General features: G+C 39.5%; 1 protein-coding gene across 4 annotated transcripts; it reads left to right on the top strand.

Moving 5' to 3' along the window:
* Positions 1–230: 230 nt before the first annotated feature.
* Positions 231–14,455, top strand: LOC106934589 (neurofascin-like). 4 transcript variants are annotated; one of them, XM_015014588.1, is made up of 26 exons: positions 232–702; positions 2,234–2,701; positions 3,285–3,438; positions 4,374–4,507; positions 5,030–5,135; positions 5,232–5,422; positions 5,667–5,789; positions 5,983–6,201; positions 6,485–6,596; positions 6,749–6,936; positions 7,012–7,143; positions 8,400–8,543; positions 9,388–9,499; positions 9,576–9,739; positions 9,829–9,976; positions 10,076–10,200; positions 10,300–10,401; positions 10,513–10,710; positions 11,652–11,722; positions 11,830–12,052; positions 12,437–12,552; positions 12,865–13,075; positions 13,233–13,355; positions 13,632–13,805; positions 13,899–14,030; positions 14,249–14,455. In XM_015014588.1, exons 4-26 carry the CDS (start codon positions 4,432–4,434, stop codon positions 14,320–14,322), a joined length of 3,264 nt encoding a protein of 1,087 aa, XP_014870074.1. In that variant the 5' UTR covers positions 232–702; positions 2,234–2,701; positions 3,285–3,438; positions 4,374–4,431; the 3' UTR covers positions 14,323–14,455. The 4 variants fall into 4 exon arrangements, with proteins under 4 accessions (XP_014870083.1, XP_014870074.1, XP_014870066.1 ...); XM_015014580.1 differs by lacking the exon at positions 2,234–2,701; XM_015014597.1 differs by lacking the exons at positions 2,234–2,701; positions 3,285–3,438 and having other exon boundaries at positions 231–702.
* Positions 14,456–14,462: the final 7 nt, after the last annotated feature.

The raw sequence follows: 14,462 nt of genomic DNA, 5'->3' as shown, positions 1-14,462 counted from the left end.
CACGTTAGAATTCTTTTTATTAGATAATCAATAACAATGGATAACTTGCAATTCCTCATTAGCTTCTGCATACTGTACGTGTCCAAAACTGCAGGGGTTTGTCCCATGAATGCGAAGGGTTAAATGCAGCCACATGTGTCTGGAAGCTGCGCTCCCCCTGTCCACAACAATCTGACTTTGTTTCAAACAGAAACGCTTTGTGTGAGAGAGTGCGCTCGTGACAGCCAGGGTGAAGCTACAAGGTCCATAACAGTCCAGAACATAAGAGAAACGCAAATTTGGTTAACTTTAAGGAGAGCTTTAGATGATTCCATTAGATGCTGCATGGAGTGACTGCTAAATCTAAAAAAAAACCTAATCCATCATCTAGTGCATGACATGGCAACTCTGTTTAGCTTCATGTTGCCAACACAATGACGATGACGTTATATTCATGTGTGGATTTCACAATGGATTTATTATCACAGCCTCTCAGGCCATGTTTGCCGGGCGTGTGACCGGGGCCAGTAGCAGCTATCCACACAGTTTATAGTAGCCTCTGTTTTCTCTCTGCTTGTCACCTGCTCTGAGAAGATGGAGTGAAAGTAAGGAGTGATGAAACTCAGTTTGGAGATTCTGCAAGATGACAGTGTGTGAAGATAAGAAGAGGTAGACATCGTGCTTCAGGGCAGAAAGCATAAACAGAAACCCAAAAAAATTAAGGTAGGACCTCCCAATACTGACTAACTGCAATTTGTTTAGCCAATTATTTGTATTTGTCCATACAAGATGTAGAGAATTGAAACACGTGACAGCATAGCGTTGCATGGTGTGTACTGTAATAATGAGGTAAAGTTTGACTCTTCTCTGCAGCCGTTAAGGACACCATTAATATGATGTCAAACTCTGATCTGAGAAATGGGGCTGGACATCAGCAGATTTTGTTATGATTGTGAACTCAGCACTGTAACTACAAATGATGAGCCAGCAAGGCTTTAATGAAAAATACAAGTCTTTTACAATCGTAGAAGACAAATACCTCATAAAAAGAAAATTATGTAACATTTTTACTTTTAAGGTACTGAAGTGTTAACGAGCTGAATAAATGTTACACAAACCAAGTTGAATATTTTTGCCTTAATTGCTCAATCAGTAACATTTAGTGCTTTTGCAGTACAGCGCTTCTTTACAGCTTTTACAACATTTAAAAATAATTATGGATGCAGTAGAAGACAAATATTGAGTAAAAGGATGCATTCAAGTGCAAATACTTCACGAGGTTTAAATGGTGTACTTTCATTAAGCCTGTATTCAGTATTTGATAAAATCGTGTATTAATTATATTGGAGCAAAAAAACAAGGGGAGCATATTCTTACTCCCTTTATGTAGTTTTTAAAACAATGGTCTAAATCCTTTAGATAGGGAGTATATCAGGACAGCAGGCAGGAAAGGCAAGTGTTTCTGCCTTACATTTCCAATAATCATCCAAATAATCTGGAGATATTAAGTAAAAGTGAAGAAAGTTATTTCAAGAAGCACAACAAAAATATATTTCAATATACCATTTTCCTGACAATCATGGGGGGAAAAAATCTGCTTTCCTAGGACATAAGAGCAGCATAAGAGGAAGATCAAAGTTTGTTACATGACGACAGCAACACAAGAAACAAACACTAAAAAATGTATTTTATTACAGTGGTGAAATATAGAGAAGCAATGAAAAGTTGTAACCCAGATGAGAATTAAACCATGTTCCATTATGTCAGGCTTGATGTCGGGAGGGAGATGATTTGGGCTTTTTGCTTTGCAATCACAGGACTTTGGCATCTTGAATATAATGAGTAGTTCATAAACTTTTACTATCAACTTATGAGGCCATCTGTCCAACTGACATTTGGAGAAAACAGGCTCATTAAAATCAACATGATGCAATTGCCCATTACCTCAAACCAGTTAAAATATTAAACAAGGAGCCTGAGAAAGCTGTAATGAACTAAAGAAGAGTTCATCAAAAGTTAGCTACTAATAGTCAAATTATAACAAATTTTGATATTTTGAGACCGTCATGTTCTTAATGCACAGTAGTGATGATGTAATCTTTCAGCGTCTTGCTCAGCAGTGTTTGTTTTTTCTCCATCTTCATGCGCTCGTCCTGATGCAGTGACGTCAAAGTGTCGGTGATGGCGGCTTTGAGGCTGAACGGGGAGCCTGTTTGGTTTAACACCCCCTCATGCATGCCATCTGCTCTCACAGGGGCCCTGGACACTCGTGCCAGAGGAGACCCACGGGCATAGAGGCCCTTTTGTCGTCACTGAGCCGGTCCACGCGCCCCTGTGCCTCTTCACTGTGCAATCTGGTGCATGGCACTGATCGCTGCTCACTTACAGGCCTGCCACAGTCCAACGTATGGGCAGAAAAGCTCATTCCGAGAGCCAAGCAGCTCATCGCAGCTCTTTCTGCTTTTCTGTTCAATGTGAGGTGGCTGGTGTTGTGTTTTGGATATTTATGTGGATAACACCGACTGCAGAGTCATAAATATCCTTGTAATTATTTCATTATTGTTGATTCTTGTCATACTCTCACTCTCTGCCTTGCTTTTGTTCAGGCCAGTAACTCTTGGTCTGTTTGAACACCACTCTGTTATTTCTGGAACCCCACACAAGTCAGGATACTGTGGACAACCTGTCATTCTTTATAGAAAATAAAACATACCAAACAAAGGTCAGCGACGCCCTTTTTTAACTTCCATATTTAAATACCTTTGGAAATTATTTCTAAAGACAAATCACTGGTTTTAATAGTGTCTGAACAACTCAAATAGAAATCTGAAGTAAATTGTATAACTTTGGAAAAACTTTGCTGCCCTCAGGACATCATGTGACTTGTGCAATGTAAAATTCATGTGACAGAAACAAACAATTCATTCATAATGTGCAGCACATTGCTTTAGCCCACATTTTGACGTCGTCAGAACCACCAAGAATGCAAACAGTGCCGAGCCCAGGTTGCTTTGTGCTTTCATCTTCCCTAAAGTTCTACTTCTGTTTGAAAAAAAGTAAACACTCAGAAGAAAAGCAGAAATTCCTGGGCTGCATCTGCACATTTATCTGCTGGAAGTTTATATAAAACTGTGTCTGTATTTAATGAAGATGTTAGGAACTTTCGAGAGCTTGACCTGAACGGTAGAGTGGGTGAAGTGTAGGAGTTGAATGGAGTCATTCATTATTCATCAGATGGGTGGGAAGAGTGTAAGTGGCAGTGACGGACAGAAACTCAATTACTGATGTGTTTCTGCTCGTTCCAGGGTTCTTCACCTGATATTTGAAGGACTGGGGCATTAATTGCTGTAGTGCAAAAGAAGAATAATTTCCTGGGGAAAAGTAATTGAATTATTTATGCGTGGAGAAGGCCATGGTGATGGGGAGGAGAGATCAGTAATTTAAGTTTACAGGAGTAAGGTAGGTTTGCATAACTTTTGTTCTTGACAAACTAAGACGATGCAGGATTCATTACATATTTATAGAAAAATGCATTTGAATAGACTTCCAATTAAATCCTTTCAATACCTTAATCCTGGAAGATATTCTTTTCAGACTTTTTTCAGGCTTTGTGCATTTCAGGCACCTCTGAATCAGACTGCAGTCTAAAATTTGATGTCATGTAAAGGCCAAGACATTAAATTCATTATTATATCTGTTCAGTCAGAACAATATTTGAATAAGGTTCCTTGATTATAATTATGACATGTTTGTTAGATTTTAATTTACATCCACCATATATTTAACAATCTATTCAGTGGGAAAATATCTAACCGACCTTCACTGACTCAGTAAAGAGAGAACTGGAAATTACGTGTAATTTTACATTTGTCATTATCTGTTTTTGTTTTTTATATTGTCAACTAGTTTTTTTTTTGTTTGTTTTTTTTTTTGCATTACTTTATTATTTATTTGTTTATTTATTTAAAAATAAATTTATTTCATCTGTATATAATTTTACCTTAGCTGAAATTGTTACTGGAGCAATTTACTGAAGTCCAGAATGATTATATTTCTATTTTCTGTCCTATAAATTATCAATTATAGATACAGAATTAACAGCAATGGCAAAACTCTCATGACTCTCATGACTAAACCTCCCCAAAAGGTATATTTAAATATAATTTTGATTGTATCAATGTTACTACTTTATAAACCAAGTGAAATGTTTTATTCTTAGTGTGCTTGTAAAAAAAAAAATGTTCTTATATTTTTGCCACATTGTACAAAATTGTACAATTTAAAGTGTCTGAATATTTCTGTTGATGTTCTGGAGATTATTCATCTGTAGTAGCTTTGCTAAACGCTTTTTTAACAGAATCATTAATTCACATGTTTTTTTTTTCTGTAACCAGTTTGAGAACATTTAAGCTGGAGGCATTAAACTCTTACTGGACTAAATGAACTGTAAGGATGAGGACACTGGTTGGACCAGGGCTGCTGCTGTTTCTGTGGCAGAGTGTTTGGGCTTTGGACGTTCCTCTTGAAAGTGAGTCTGCAGACTTGGTTGTCTGTTTCTTCTTTTTTTTCTTTTTGCCTTGCTTGCTGACTGTAAATGTGTTTGCGCATTTTACAGGTGTTTTTGGCTCACTTTTTCACACAAGAGCCACAAAACTGAATGTGTTACATTGGGATTTTATGTGACAGATCAATGCGAAGTGATGCACAATTGTGAAGTCAGTACTTAACAGACTCTGTCTACTAATTAGGCGATTTCAGAAGGCAATTAGTTGCACTGGAACTTAGCTAGTGATATCAGAATAAAGAAGGCTAATAACCAATACATACCCCACTTTTCAGATTAATTTCTTAAAAATGTTAAAAAGTGAAGGATTCTTCTGTAATCCTGGACAATATGCATGCACTTCCCTTTGTTTGTTTATCACATAATCCGATGAAACACACTGACGTTTGTGATGTTGATGTGAAAAAGTGAGACAAAGGTTTAAATACTTTTGTTAGGCATCGTTTCTTTTTGTAGAACTGCCTGATTTATCTCTCGTCCTTTCAGCCAGACAACCTCCAACCATCACAAAGCAGTCATTACAGGAGCACATTGTGGATCCCAAAGAAACCATGGTGATGGAGTGTGAAGCCAAAGGCAACCCTCATCCTATGTGAGATTTCCAGCTAAAGAGAGATAACAGCCTCATCAGCAGTCACGTCATTGATTTTTTTTTTTTTCCCCCCCCGTCTTCTCCTTAAATATGAAGTTTCTCGTGGAGGCGTAACGGGAAGTACTTCAACGTGGCCCGTGACTCCCAGGTGTCAATGCGCAGGCGCTCAGGGACCCTAGACATCTATGCCAAACACAATCCTGAACAGTACGAAGCAGAGTATCAGTGCATTGCCTCCAATCAGTATGGGTCCGCATACACACACAAGATCAGACTGCGGCTGTACAGTAAGTCAAAATACGAAACTAAAAAAGAACTGAGTTGTCTAGTTGAAGGAAATGTCAGTGACCAGTGAGAACTCTGCTGCTGTTTGTGTCCATGTGGCTTTGAATCAAACATGTGAATCTGTATTCTCACCTGTGTGCTGGATAACAATCTAATATACTTTTAAATTATTTGCTTACATGGAGGCAAAAAGGTTTGGTGAGTTTGCTGCTCAGATGGGACATGCATTCCTCTGTGATTGTGCAGGACCTCCTGTGTGGCCAAGGGAGATTCTGGAGCCGGTCATAATCAGCGCTGGCCTTCCTCTGGTCCTGCCCTGCGACGCTCCACCAGGCCCCCCTAAACCTGAAACCTACTGGATGTCCAGCTGTAAGTGTCCGACACACAATAGTGAGCTTTGGGTTGAAATATGCTCCAACAGTGCTAATCACACTTCTTGTTCACTCTTAATAAATGCCTAAAAAACGCATATGTTCTCTGGGCATTAGTGCTGATGAGTATAATTAGAATTTTATTTCAGAACAATACTTTACATGATGGATTTCTAATTATTTCTGTTTAGGTTCGTATGCAAGACCTTTCAACTGGCCCGTTCAGACAGCTTTTCCCACCATGCAGGCTGTGCGGCAGGATCGCAGAGTTTCCATGGGGGTCAATGGAGATTTGTATTTCTCCAACGTGCTGGTTAATGACTCCACCACTGATTACTGCTGTAGCGCTCGATTTCCTTACAAGAATATGATTCAGCAAAAGATGCCTGTGGTTGTGAAGGTGCTTACAAGTGAGTCACTTAACACTCGTTTTAAATTCTCACCGGAATCTCTGCAAGCTGGTGTGCAGATGTGACTTTTGCCTTTGAATTCCTGTTCTGCTCATTATAACACACAACGTTATCGGTTGGTCTAATTGAATGTTAGCCTGCGTCCGAAAAAACACGAGCACTGCTTTTTCTTTTTTTTCACAGTTAACTGGCGTGTTAGTTTTGTGCTGCTCAATGAAAAGATTGGACCTTTACTGTGTGTATGTGTGTGCGGCTGATGTCCTCTGAATGGTTTCCACGGCAGCTCGAACAGTGGCCGAGGCCGCCCCCACCTGGCTGTCTCCCAAAGGCTCATCCAGCTCCATTCTTGTGCTGCAGGGGGAAGAGCTGCTTCTTGAGTGCATAGCTGGAGGGATGTAAGCTCAAGTTCACAAGACCTTTGTACCTTTTGTTGAATTTCAGAGAAACAAAGACGTAGAAAACATTCTATGCGAATCTTCTCCTCTTTGCTGTTACAAAATAGTATTGTTTTGTTTTTTTTTTTTGTTTTTTTCAATCCATCGTTAAGGCCGACTCCTCGCATCACCTGGACTAAGGACGGCGAGGACCTGCCAGTGACGTCACATATGAAAGTGAAAAACTTCAACAAAATGATTCAAATTCCAAAGGCGTCTTTTGAAGACGCTGGAGAGTACGTGTGTGCAGCTACCAACAAGATCGGGTACATTGAGCACACGATAACGGTCAGGGTCAGAGGTGAGACTTTCAGAAACAAACTGTTTTTATTTGGAGCACATTTTTGCACCAGCTAATGTGCTCTGTGTTGAACAGCGGCTCCATTCTGGTTGGAAAGGCCTACAAATCTGATCTTGGCTCCTGAGGAAAACGGACAGCTGGTGTGTCGCTCTGATGGGGCCCCTCGACCAACGATAAGCTGGTCCATAAACGGGGAACCAATTGAGAGTAAGTCTTTGTTTTAGGATGTGTTTAGCATCCTGCAAATCTATTGTCAACCTGCTAGAGATTTGTAAAATAGTTTTAAGATATGCATTCATTATTTAGTGTAGAAATCAGTAATCTGAATAAAATATATGCTTTAGAGCAATTCAACTTTGTCTAGGAACTCTTAATGAGGAATTTATGTCTTTTTTGAATGGGTATTAATATGATGAGCACAAAGTCCCATTTCTCTTAGCTATTCTTACAAATGGAAAAGACAGGAAGAGATGAACGAAAGACATAAAATGTTTCTGATCTCTTCCTGAGTTAAAACATTAGTATTGTTGTATCTAAATGAATATGAACTTGGTTTCTTTCCGTTATTTGAGCTCCGAAATCACTGCATCTTTTTTTGTGATTTTGACCATCTCTCATTTTCTGAAGGTAAATAATAAACTTTTGCTCAGAGTTTCAGAGACCGGTTGTCAGTAGTTCGTAGAATAAAAGAATAATGTTCATTTTACTCAAACATAAACCTATGAAGAGTAAAATCAGAGAAACTGATGATTTTAAGTGGCCTCTTATTTTTTTTTCCAGAGCTGTAGTTTGAAAAAGCTGGACCAGTGACAAAAATATCTCTGCTAGAACTCAGGCTTAGCTTGCCCCCACTCACAGTGAGGGGGATAAGAGAGGCAATTAAATATGTAAGGTTCACCTTTAAAGAACTGCAGCATCTTCAGCAGCAGTTATGTTAATCTTCAGCAGATTAACATAACTACTCAGTCCAAAGTAGAAGAAAACTAGTTGCTGCAGAGACATGCAATGAGGAAGCCTTTTGTTCTGCTATTATGATTTCAAGTAAACAATTTGTTAAATGTTTCCAGGTCTGTAGCCAGAATGCCATGGTTTGTACAGATGAGGTTAAATATGCTGAAGGATGTATGATACTGTTGGCCTCTTTCAGAATACCAGTGTTTTTTTTTTTTTTTCTTTTAGCAGGATGATCATCTAACATATATGAAGTAGGTCACCAGATCCAAATCGACCTTCTCCCATGATCATCTCATGATTACATTTTGTGTAGGAAACATATTTGGCATTAACTGAACAGAGCACCTTCGATCTTTGTAGATTTTTTTTCTTTATTTTTTTTAATGCAGCAAAATATACATTTTAATTAGGTCTTTTAATGACTCTTTACAGTATGAGCTTTTAAAACTGAATCTAAATGTTAATTCTTGCCCAGTCTTTTCTTCACCCACATGTAATTTGTCTTTCAGCGTCTACACCGCAGCCTAACAGGCAGGTGTCTGGAGAAACGATAACCTTTCGCAGCGTGTCCACAGAAAACACGGCTGTCTATCAGTGCAATGCCTCCAATGAGCATGGGTACCTACTGGCCAATGCGTTTGTCAATGTGCTACGTAAGTTTTGTTACTTAGAGAATATTCAGTTATTTTTCTAAGTCAGCACTAAGCCATAAATTGTGAATCTTTTTTACAAATGACCATGAACAATCCAAAAGACAGTGAAATATAAACATCCATTAGATGTATGCCTAACGCTCTTCTATGTTGACAGGCATTGGAATCTACAACATCTTGCCTTTGACCAACTCTAGCAACTTTTTATCTATAGAAACAGTCAACACAAATCAACCACTTTATGTAGTTACATACTGATTGAAAAGACGGCACATCTGCCTTGTCAATGTCATTCGGAGTTTGTTTTTTTTTTTTTTTTAGCTTCATTTGTTTACTAAAATTAGAATCTTACATTTGAGGAACAAAACTGCAACGTTAAAAACATCTGGTTTGCTACTCAACTGGGAGGTCTCAGACTGGAAGCTCCCAGCCAGAATAGTTGTTAAAGATAAGTTGTTAGAACAACTTTGAGGGTGAAAAGTTGTCTTTGCCTTTGTTAAGCTAAGAAAATGTTAACATATATTAAATATTTCATCTCCTTTTAGAAAAATACAGAAAAACAGACATGAAAGCACAGTTGTTACCGACAGGCCTGTCGGTTGTGACTCTAAAAGCACTGAATCCAGCTGCAGTGTCTGCTTTGTGACTCTCCCCACAATCATCTCAATGGGGCTTTTATTCTGTACTGTTTTTCTGTCACACTTTTTCCTTCCACTCAAATTTACAACAATTTAATTCCAAATATGAACCAGTGAACAGTCCACTGATGTTTTGTGGCTTATCCTCCTTGTGGTGAGTATCAGTCACCAAATTTACTGAGATGATCTTGTGTTTTGTCCCTCAGATGCGACGCCTCGCATTATTGGGCCCAGGAATGAGCTCATAAAGACGATAGAGGGACATCGTGCCTTTTTAGACTGTCGCTTCTTTGGCTCTCCCGTTCCTGAACTGCGATGGTACGTTTTGTTCGCCTTGGCTGGCATTAGGGAGCAACCTATCCGAGTCTGCAGGTTTATGGCTTGTCTGACACAGGTCCAAATACGGACAAGGAAATCTGGAGGGAAACCGTTTCAGGACCCACAGGAACGGGACTCTGGAGATCAAACGCATCCAGATAGAAGACCAGGGTACCTATCTGTGTGTGATCAGCAACATAGCAGGGAGAGATGAGAATCAAGTCCGAGTAGAGGTCAAAGGTAAAGACGACAGATCCTCACAGAAAACGTTTGTCACCAGGAGGCTCTACTAACGGTCTGACAGTAGCATTGTTTGCTATGCTTCTTAGAGCCCATCATAATTGTGACCAAACCACGGAGTATGAAAGTCCTGCGTGGAAGTGATGTGCGCCTGGAGTGTGGTGTAAAAGCAGACATCACCACACCAATCAAAACAACATGGATGAAAAACAAAAACCAAGCTGCTCTCAGTTGGAGGTCCGTGACTTTTCCTCAAGTTTAATTCATGTCTCACAAAAGAATTAAAGCTTTTTATTTCAATGTGATCTGAGGGTTTGTTTTTTTTTACTTTGGTAGAGTCTCTATGGATGAATCAAACCTTGTCATTACTAATGTGAACAGAGGTGATGAGGGGAATTACACATGTGTGATCCAAAATGACCTGGAACAGAAGTCTGCATCAGCACACCTAATGGTGATGGGTAGGACCCAGAGGAAGGAAAACCTATTTTAGCAGATAAGCTGCCTGTTCGTCTTAAAACTGTTTTTACGTTTTGTTTTTTGTCTGTTTGTTGTTGTAGACCGACCAAGTCCTCCGACTGACTTGGAACTGTCAGATCCATACGAACGCAGTGTGCGACTCAGTTGGGTTCCTGGGGACAGCAACCACAGCCCCATCACTGGTAAAATGAATCAGCTAAATAAACTGACAGGAATACACCTTTTGCTTTTGAAATGTTTTGCATGTGTGTTCGTCATGATAATATTAAGCACCATTTTTTGATTTCCGACAGAGTATTTAGTGCAGTATGATGACGATGACTGGATACCAGGAAAGTGGAAAAACCTATCGACATACCCAGGAAATCTCAACTCTGTCGTGCTGCATCTGCAACCTTTCACCTACTACGAGTTCAGGGTTATTGCCAACAATGAAATCGGATCGAGTCGTCCCAGTCGGCCATCTAAGCGCTTCCAGACCAGCGGCGCACGTGGGTCTCATAGAGAGAACTTCACACTGACCTTTTTAAAGTCGTAAATTATCTTTTTTTCATGCAGTAGCATAATCTAACATGTGAATAATAGAAACATAAATGTTTATGTTAGTCAAATGGGGAACGTAACTAGGTTAAGAAATCTTTTTTAACAAAATTAGCACAATGTGTAATATGCGGGTTTGCTTGGCAGGATGTTGTTTTCTCTGCGACTCAGATCCAAACAAAGTAGCCTGTGTAAGTGGCATTCCCATGAAACCATTTGTATGCAACTTCCATCAGTTAATTTAGTTTTCTATTATTAATACAGCTAATAATAACAATAATAATAATAATAAAATTTTGTTTCAATCAAATTTTATTATATAACCTTGACTATAATCTGCAAATCTATTATTCTTCTGATTCAGAATGAGTAAGGAGTGATCCTGCATATAAGTGTAAAACCTAGTTATTATATTTAGAAGGGTTTAAAACTGAGAAAGTAGTAGCAGGCAAATAGGAGTATTCCTATTTTACATTAGTATTCAGAATGAACTAGTTTTAATTACGACCCGTTGGGTTTTATGTTTGTCCTCGGTAAGTTTGTGGAAATCAATGTGCCGTGTAAACATATTCCTAGTGGAGAAATCTGTGTTACACTCTGAGTAAGCTGCTCCTCAGGATTGAAGCAGTCTAGAGCGCGATGTAGAAGGACGCCTCAGGCCGTGACTCGACCTCCTGTGTCTTAGGACTCACTTAAGGTTAACAGCTAATGAGCAGACTTTCCAGAGAGACACTATTCTGAACAACCTCCTGATCAAAAGGACAACAAAAAAAGAGTTAGATTTATAACTTTTGATAAAATCATGCCTGCTTGTCTCTTTTAGCTTGGAAAAATCCAAGCTTGGAACGTGTGGTTTTAAATCAATTACAGATCATTTTGTTTTCTTGTTCAGCTCCTGATGTCATACCAAAGAATCTGAAAGGTGTGGGTACATGGAGAAATAACATGGAAATCAGCTGGGAGGTAACTAGGACTGACATAAAACCGTAAATCTGTATTTCCCTGTGGGAGTTTACCACATAAATCTTCCTTAACACAAAACATCACATTGACAGTTCTTGTGTTTGCAGCCTCTGACGTGGCGAGAGTGGAACGGACCACACTTGAAGTATCTGGTTTGGTGGAGAAGGAGGGATTCCAGAGAGGAGTGGAAAAATGCAACTACAAAGTGGCTGAAGTATTACATTTATGACGCGGACACGTTCACCCCCTACGAGCTCAAAGTCCAGGCAGTCAATGACTTCGGGCTTGGACCTGAGTCGCCCGTGGTCATTGGTTACTCTGGTGAAGACCGTAAGTACTGCTTGCACTTACAGTGCAGTTTGTCTATTTGCTGCTTTATCATTTAAATCTCACTGAAACGTTTGAAAACACGCACTCTGTAAATAATGAACAAATCACCAAAATAGTTTGTGGTAAATTTCCAAAATATTCCCGCTGTTTCTCCCACTTTATGAAGACAGACGTGACATTAGAGAAGAAACTAAAAACTTCTCTTTTGGCTTATTTTAGAACATTTTCAGCACATTGCCATCAACATTCTCTCAGAAGGCAATACCTCTCTGTTTATTCATATTCCATGTCTTTTTTCCTTTCTTGCCTTACAAACTACTCTGAAAGACTTCTTCTTATCAACAGTAAAGATAAGATGGCATTCCATTTCTATTTTTTTCCCAGGTCCGATAGCGGCCCCCCTGAACTTGAGAGTGTCTGACATCGAGAGCACTCAGGTTACGTTACATTGGGACCCAGTGACACGTGAATCTATTATGGGACAGCTCAAAGAATACAAGGTGGGTCTATTATGACTGTGACAAAAGATAAAACGTAATAATAGCTGCAGAACCCTCCCTGCACATTATTAAAGCTAATTGCTATAGGATGGTTAATAGCTCATTTTATGGTATTTGAGTTACAACAACATTCAATAAGCTACATTCATGTTTTTGCTGTGCTGGTAATTCTATTTGATAATGTTACTAATTGTGTGTGTGTGTGTGTGTGTGTGTTTTTTTAGTTGATCATCATTTCATATTTTGACTCTGGTGCCAATTATGTGACGACACAGAGGCAAAGACTGAAAAGTGTTTCTTCTGAATTTTAAGGTCTACTACTGGAGAGACAGCAGCCAGCTGAGGTGGCACAGGGTCAACAGAGCCATGAGGTCCAAAGTGTTTCCCAACAGCGATCCAGAACCCTCAGGCGTCGTCACTGACCTCATTCCTTATAGCAACTACGTGATGTATATAGTAGTGACGAACAGCCGGTATGAAGGACCGCCAAGTAATCACATCCACTTCTCCACACCAGAAGGAGGTATAAAAATAATAATAATAATAATAATAATAATAATAATAATAATAATAATTATAATAATAATAAAAAAATAAACCATCTGCAAGTAATATGCTGCTATTTTTCTACAGGCTTTGCATTAAAATGTTGCTTACAATCCTGGGCTTTGTTTTTACAGTACCATCTGCTCCGAGATCCTTCAGGATCCAACAGAGACATCTGGACAGCATTTATGTTGACTGGGACCTACCAGAAGAGCCTAATGGTGTTATTACTGGTTACAGCCTGAAATACCAGACAGGTAGGTATGCCAAAAGACTCTAACAAACGATGCCAAGCGCACTCAGAAATACGTAAAAATCAACTACTCACAGCAATTCCAGAGAAGCTGGTTATGGATCCCTTCCCCTTATAACCACTGCAGTATCTGCACATAGAAATCCAAATACTACTGAAGTCTGTGAAGAGGGTAATAAACTTTTGTAACTACTCAGCGGTCAGATACCTGAACGTTTAATGTTCCAGGATCGACATCAAGAGTTGTCCAAGTTTTGTGAAGTATCCCACCTCTCCACAGTGAATGCAAGCAGAGGAGAAGAGCTGAAAGTGGAGGAGTTCCCACCGAACGTGACGAGCTTCTCTATCCGGCGATTCGACCGCTACACTCGCTACAGATTCTCTGTGGCTGCACACACTCGGGTCGGGCTGGGAGAGTGGCATACGGAGGAGTCTCCCCACTACACCACAGAGAGTAATTTACTCTTGTTCTCGGGTTTTTTTGACACAACCGCTATGGAGTGCTGGGAAGATGCTGACTCTCTTCCTGTGTGATTGTTTGTCCCAGTATATGCTCAGGACCAGGTGGACATTTCCACTCAGGGGTGGTTTATTGGCATCATGTGTGCTGTGGCTCTCATCGTGCTCATCCTCCTCATAGTGTGTTTCATCAAGAGGAGCCGAGGAGGAAAATATCCAGGTACAAAGGGGGGGAATTCCTGTGAAATATTCCAGTATGCAGAGGTGCACACTGGGAAAAACAAACCAGCATAAAGTGCTGCGTCCAGTATTTTTATGTCTTACATAAATCTACGTGCAATTAATTACTAAAATAACTGGACATATTTGATAGAACATTTGCTGTTTGCTTCTGTTTTCCTAGCAAACTGTTTAACTTAAACCTTTTCTATGAATTAGTGCGCGACAAAAAGGACATTTCATTGGAACTGGTGGATGACAAAGATCAGGAGGGAACATTTGATTACAGGTAAACATCCAAAACTAACATATAAACTGCTGTATTATTGTTTGTAGTTGGTAATGAGGAATAATGTCACACTGTAACACACACCTATCAGTTCAGGTTATACTCTGATAACATTGTTTGCATGGATTTGCTCTGTATCTGTGT

Source organism: Poecilia latipinna, unplaced genomic scaffold, assembly GCF_001443285.1.
Source record: "Poecilia latipinna isolate Pla-1442-1.1 unplaced genomic scaffold, P_latipinna-1.0 Scaffold70, whole genome shotgun sequence".
NCBI lineage: Eukaryota > Metazoa > Chordata > Actinopteri > Cyprinodontiformes > Poeciliidae > Poecilia > Poecilia latipinna.
This window is presented reverse-complemented; position numbering and strand designations above follow the sequence as displayed.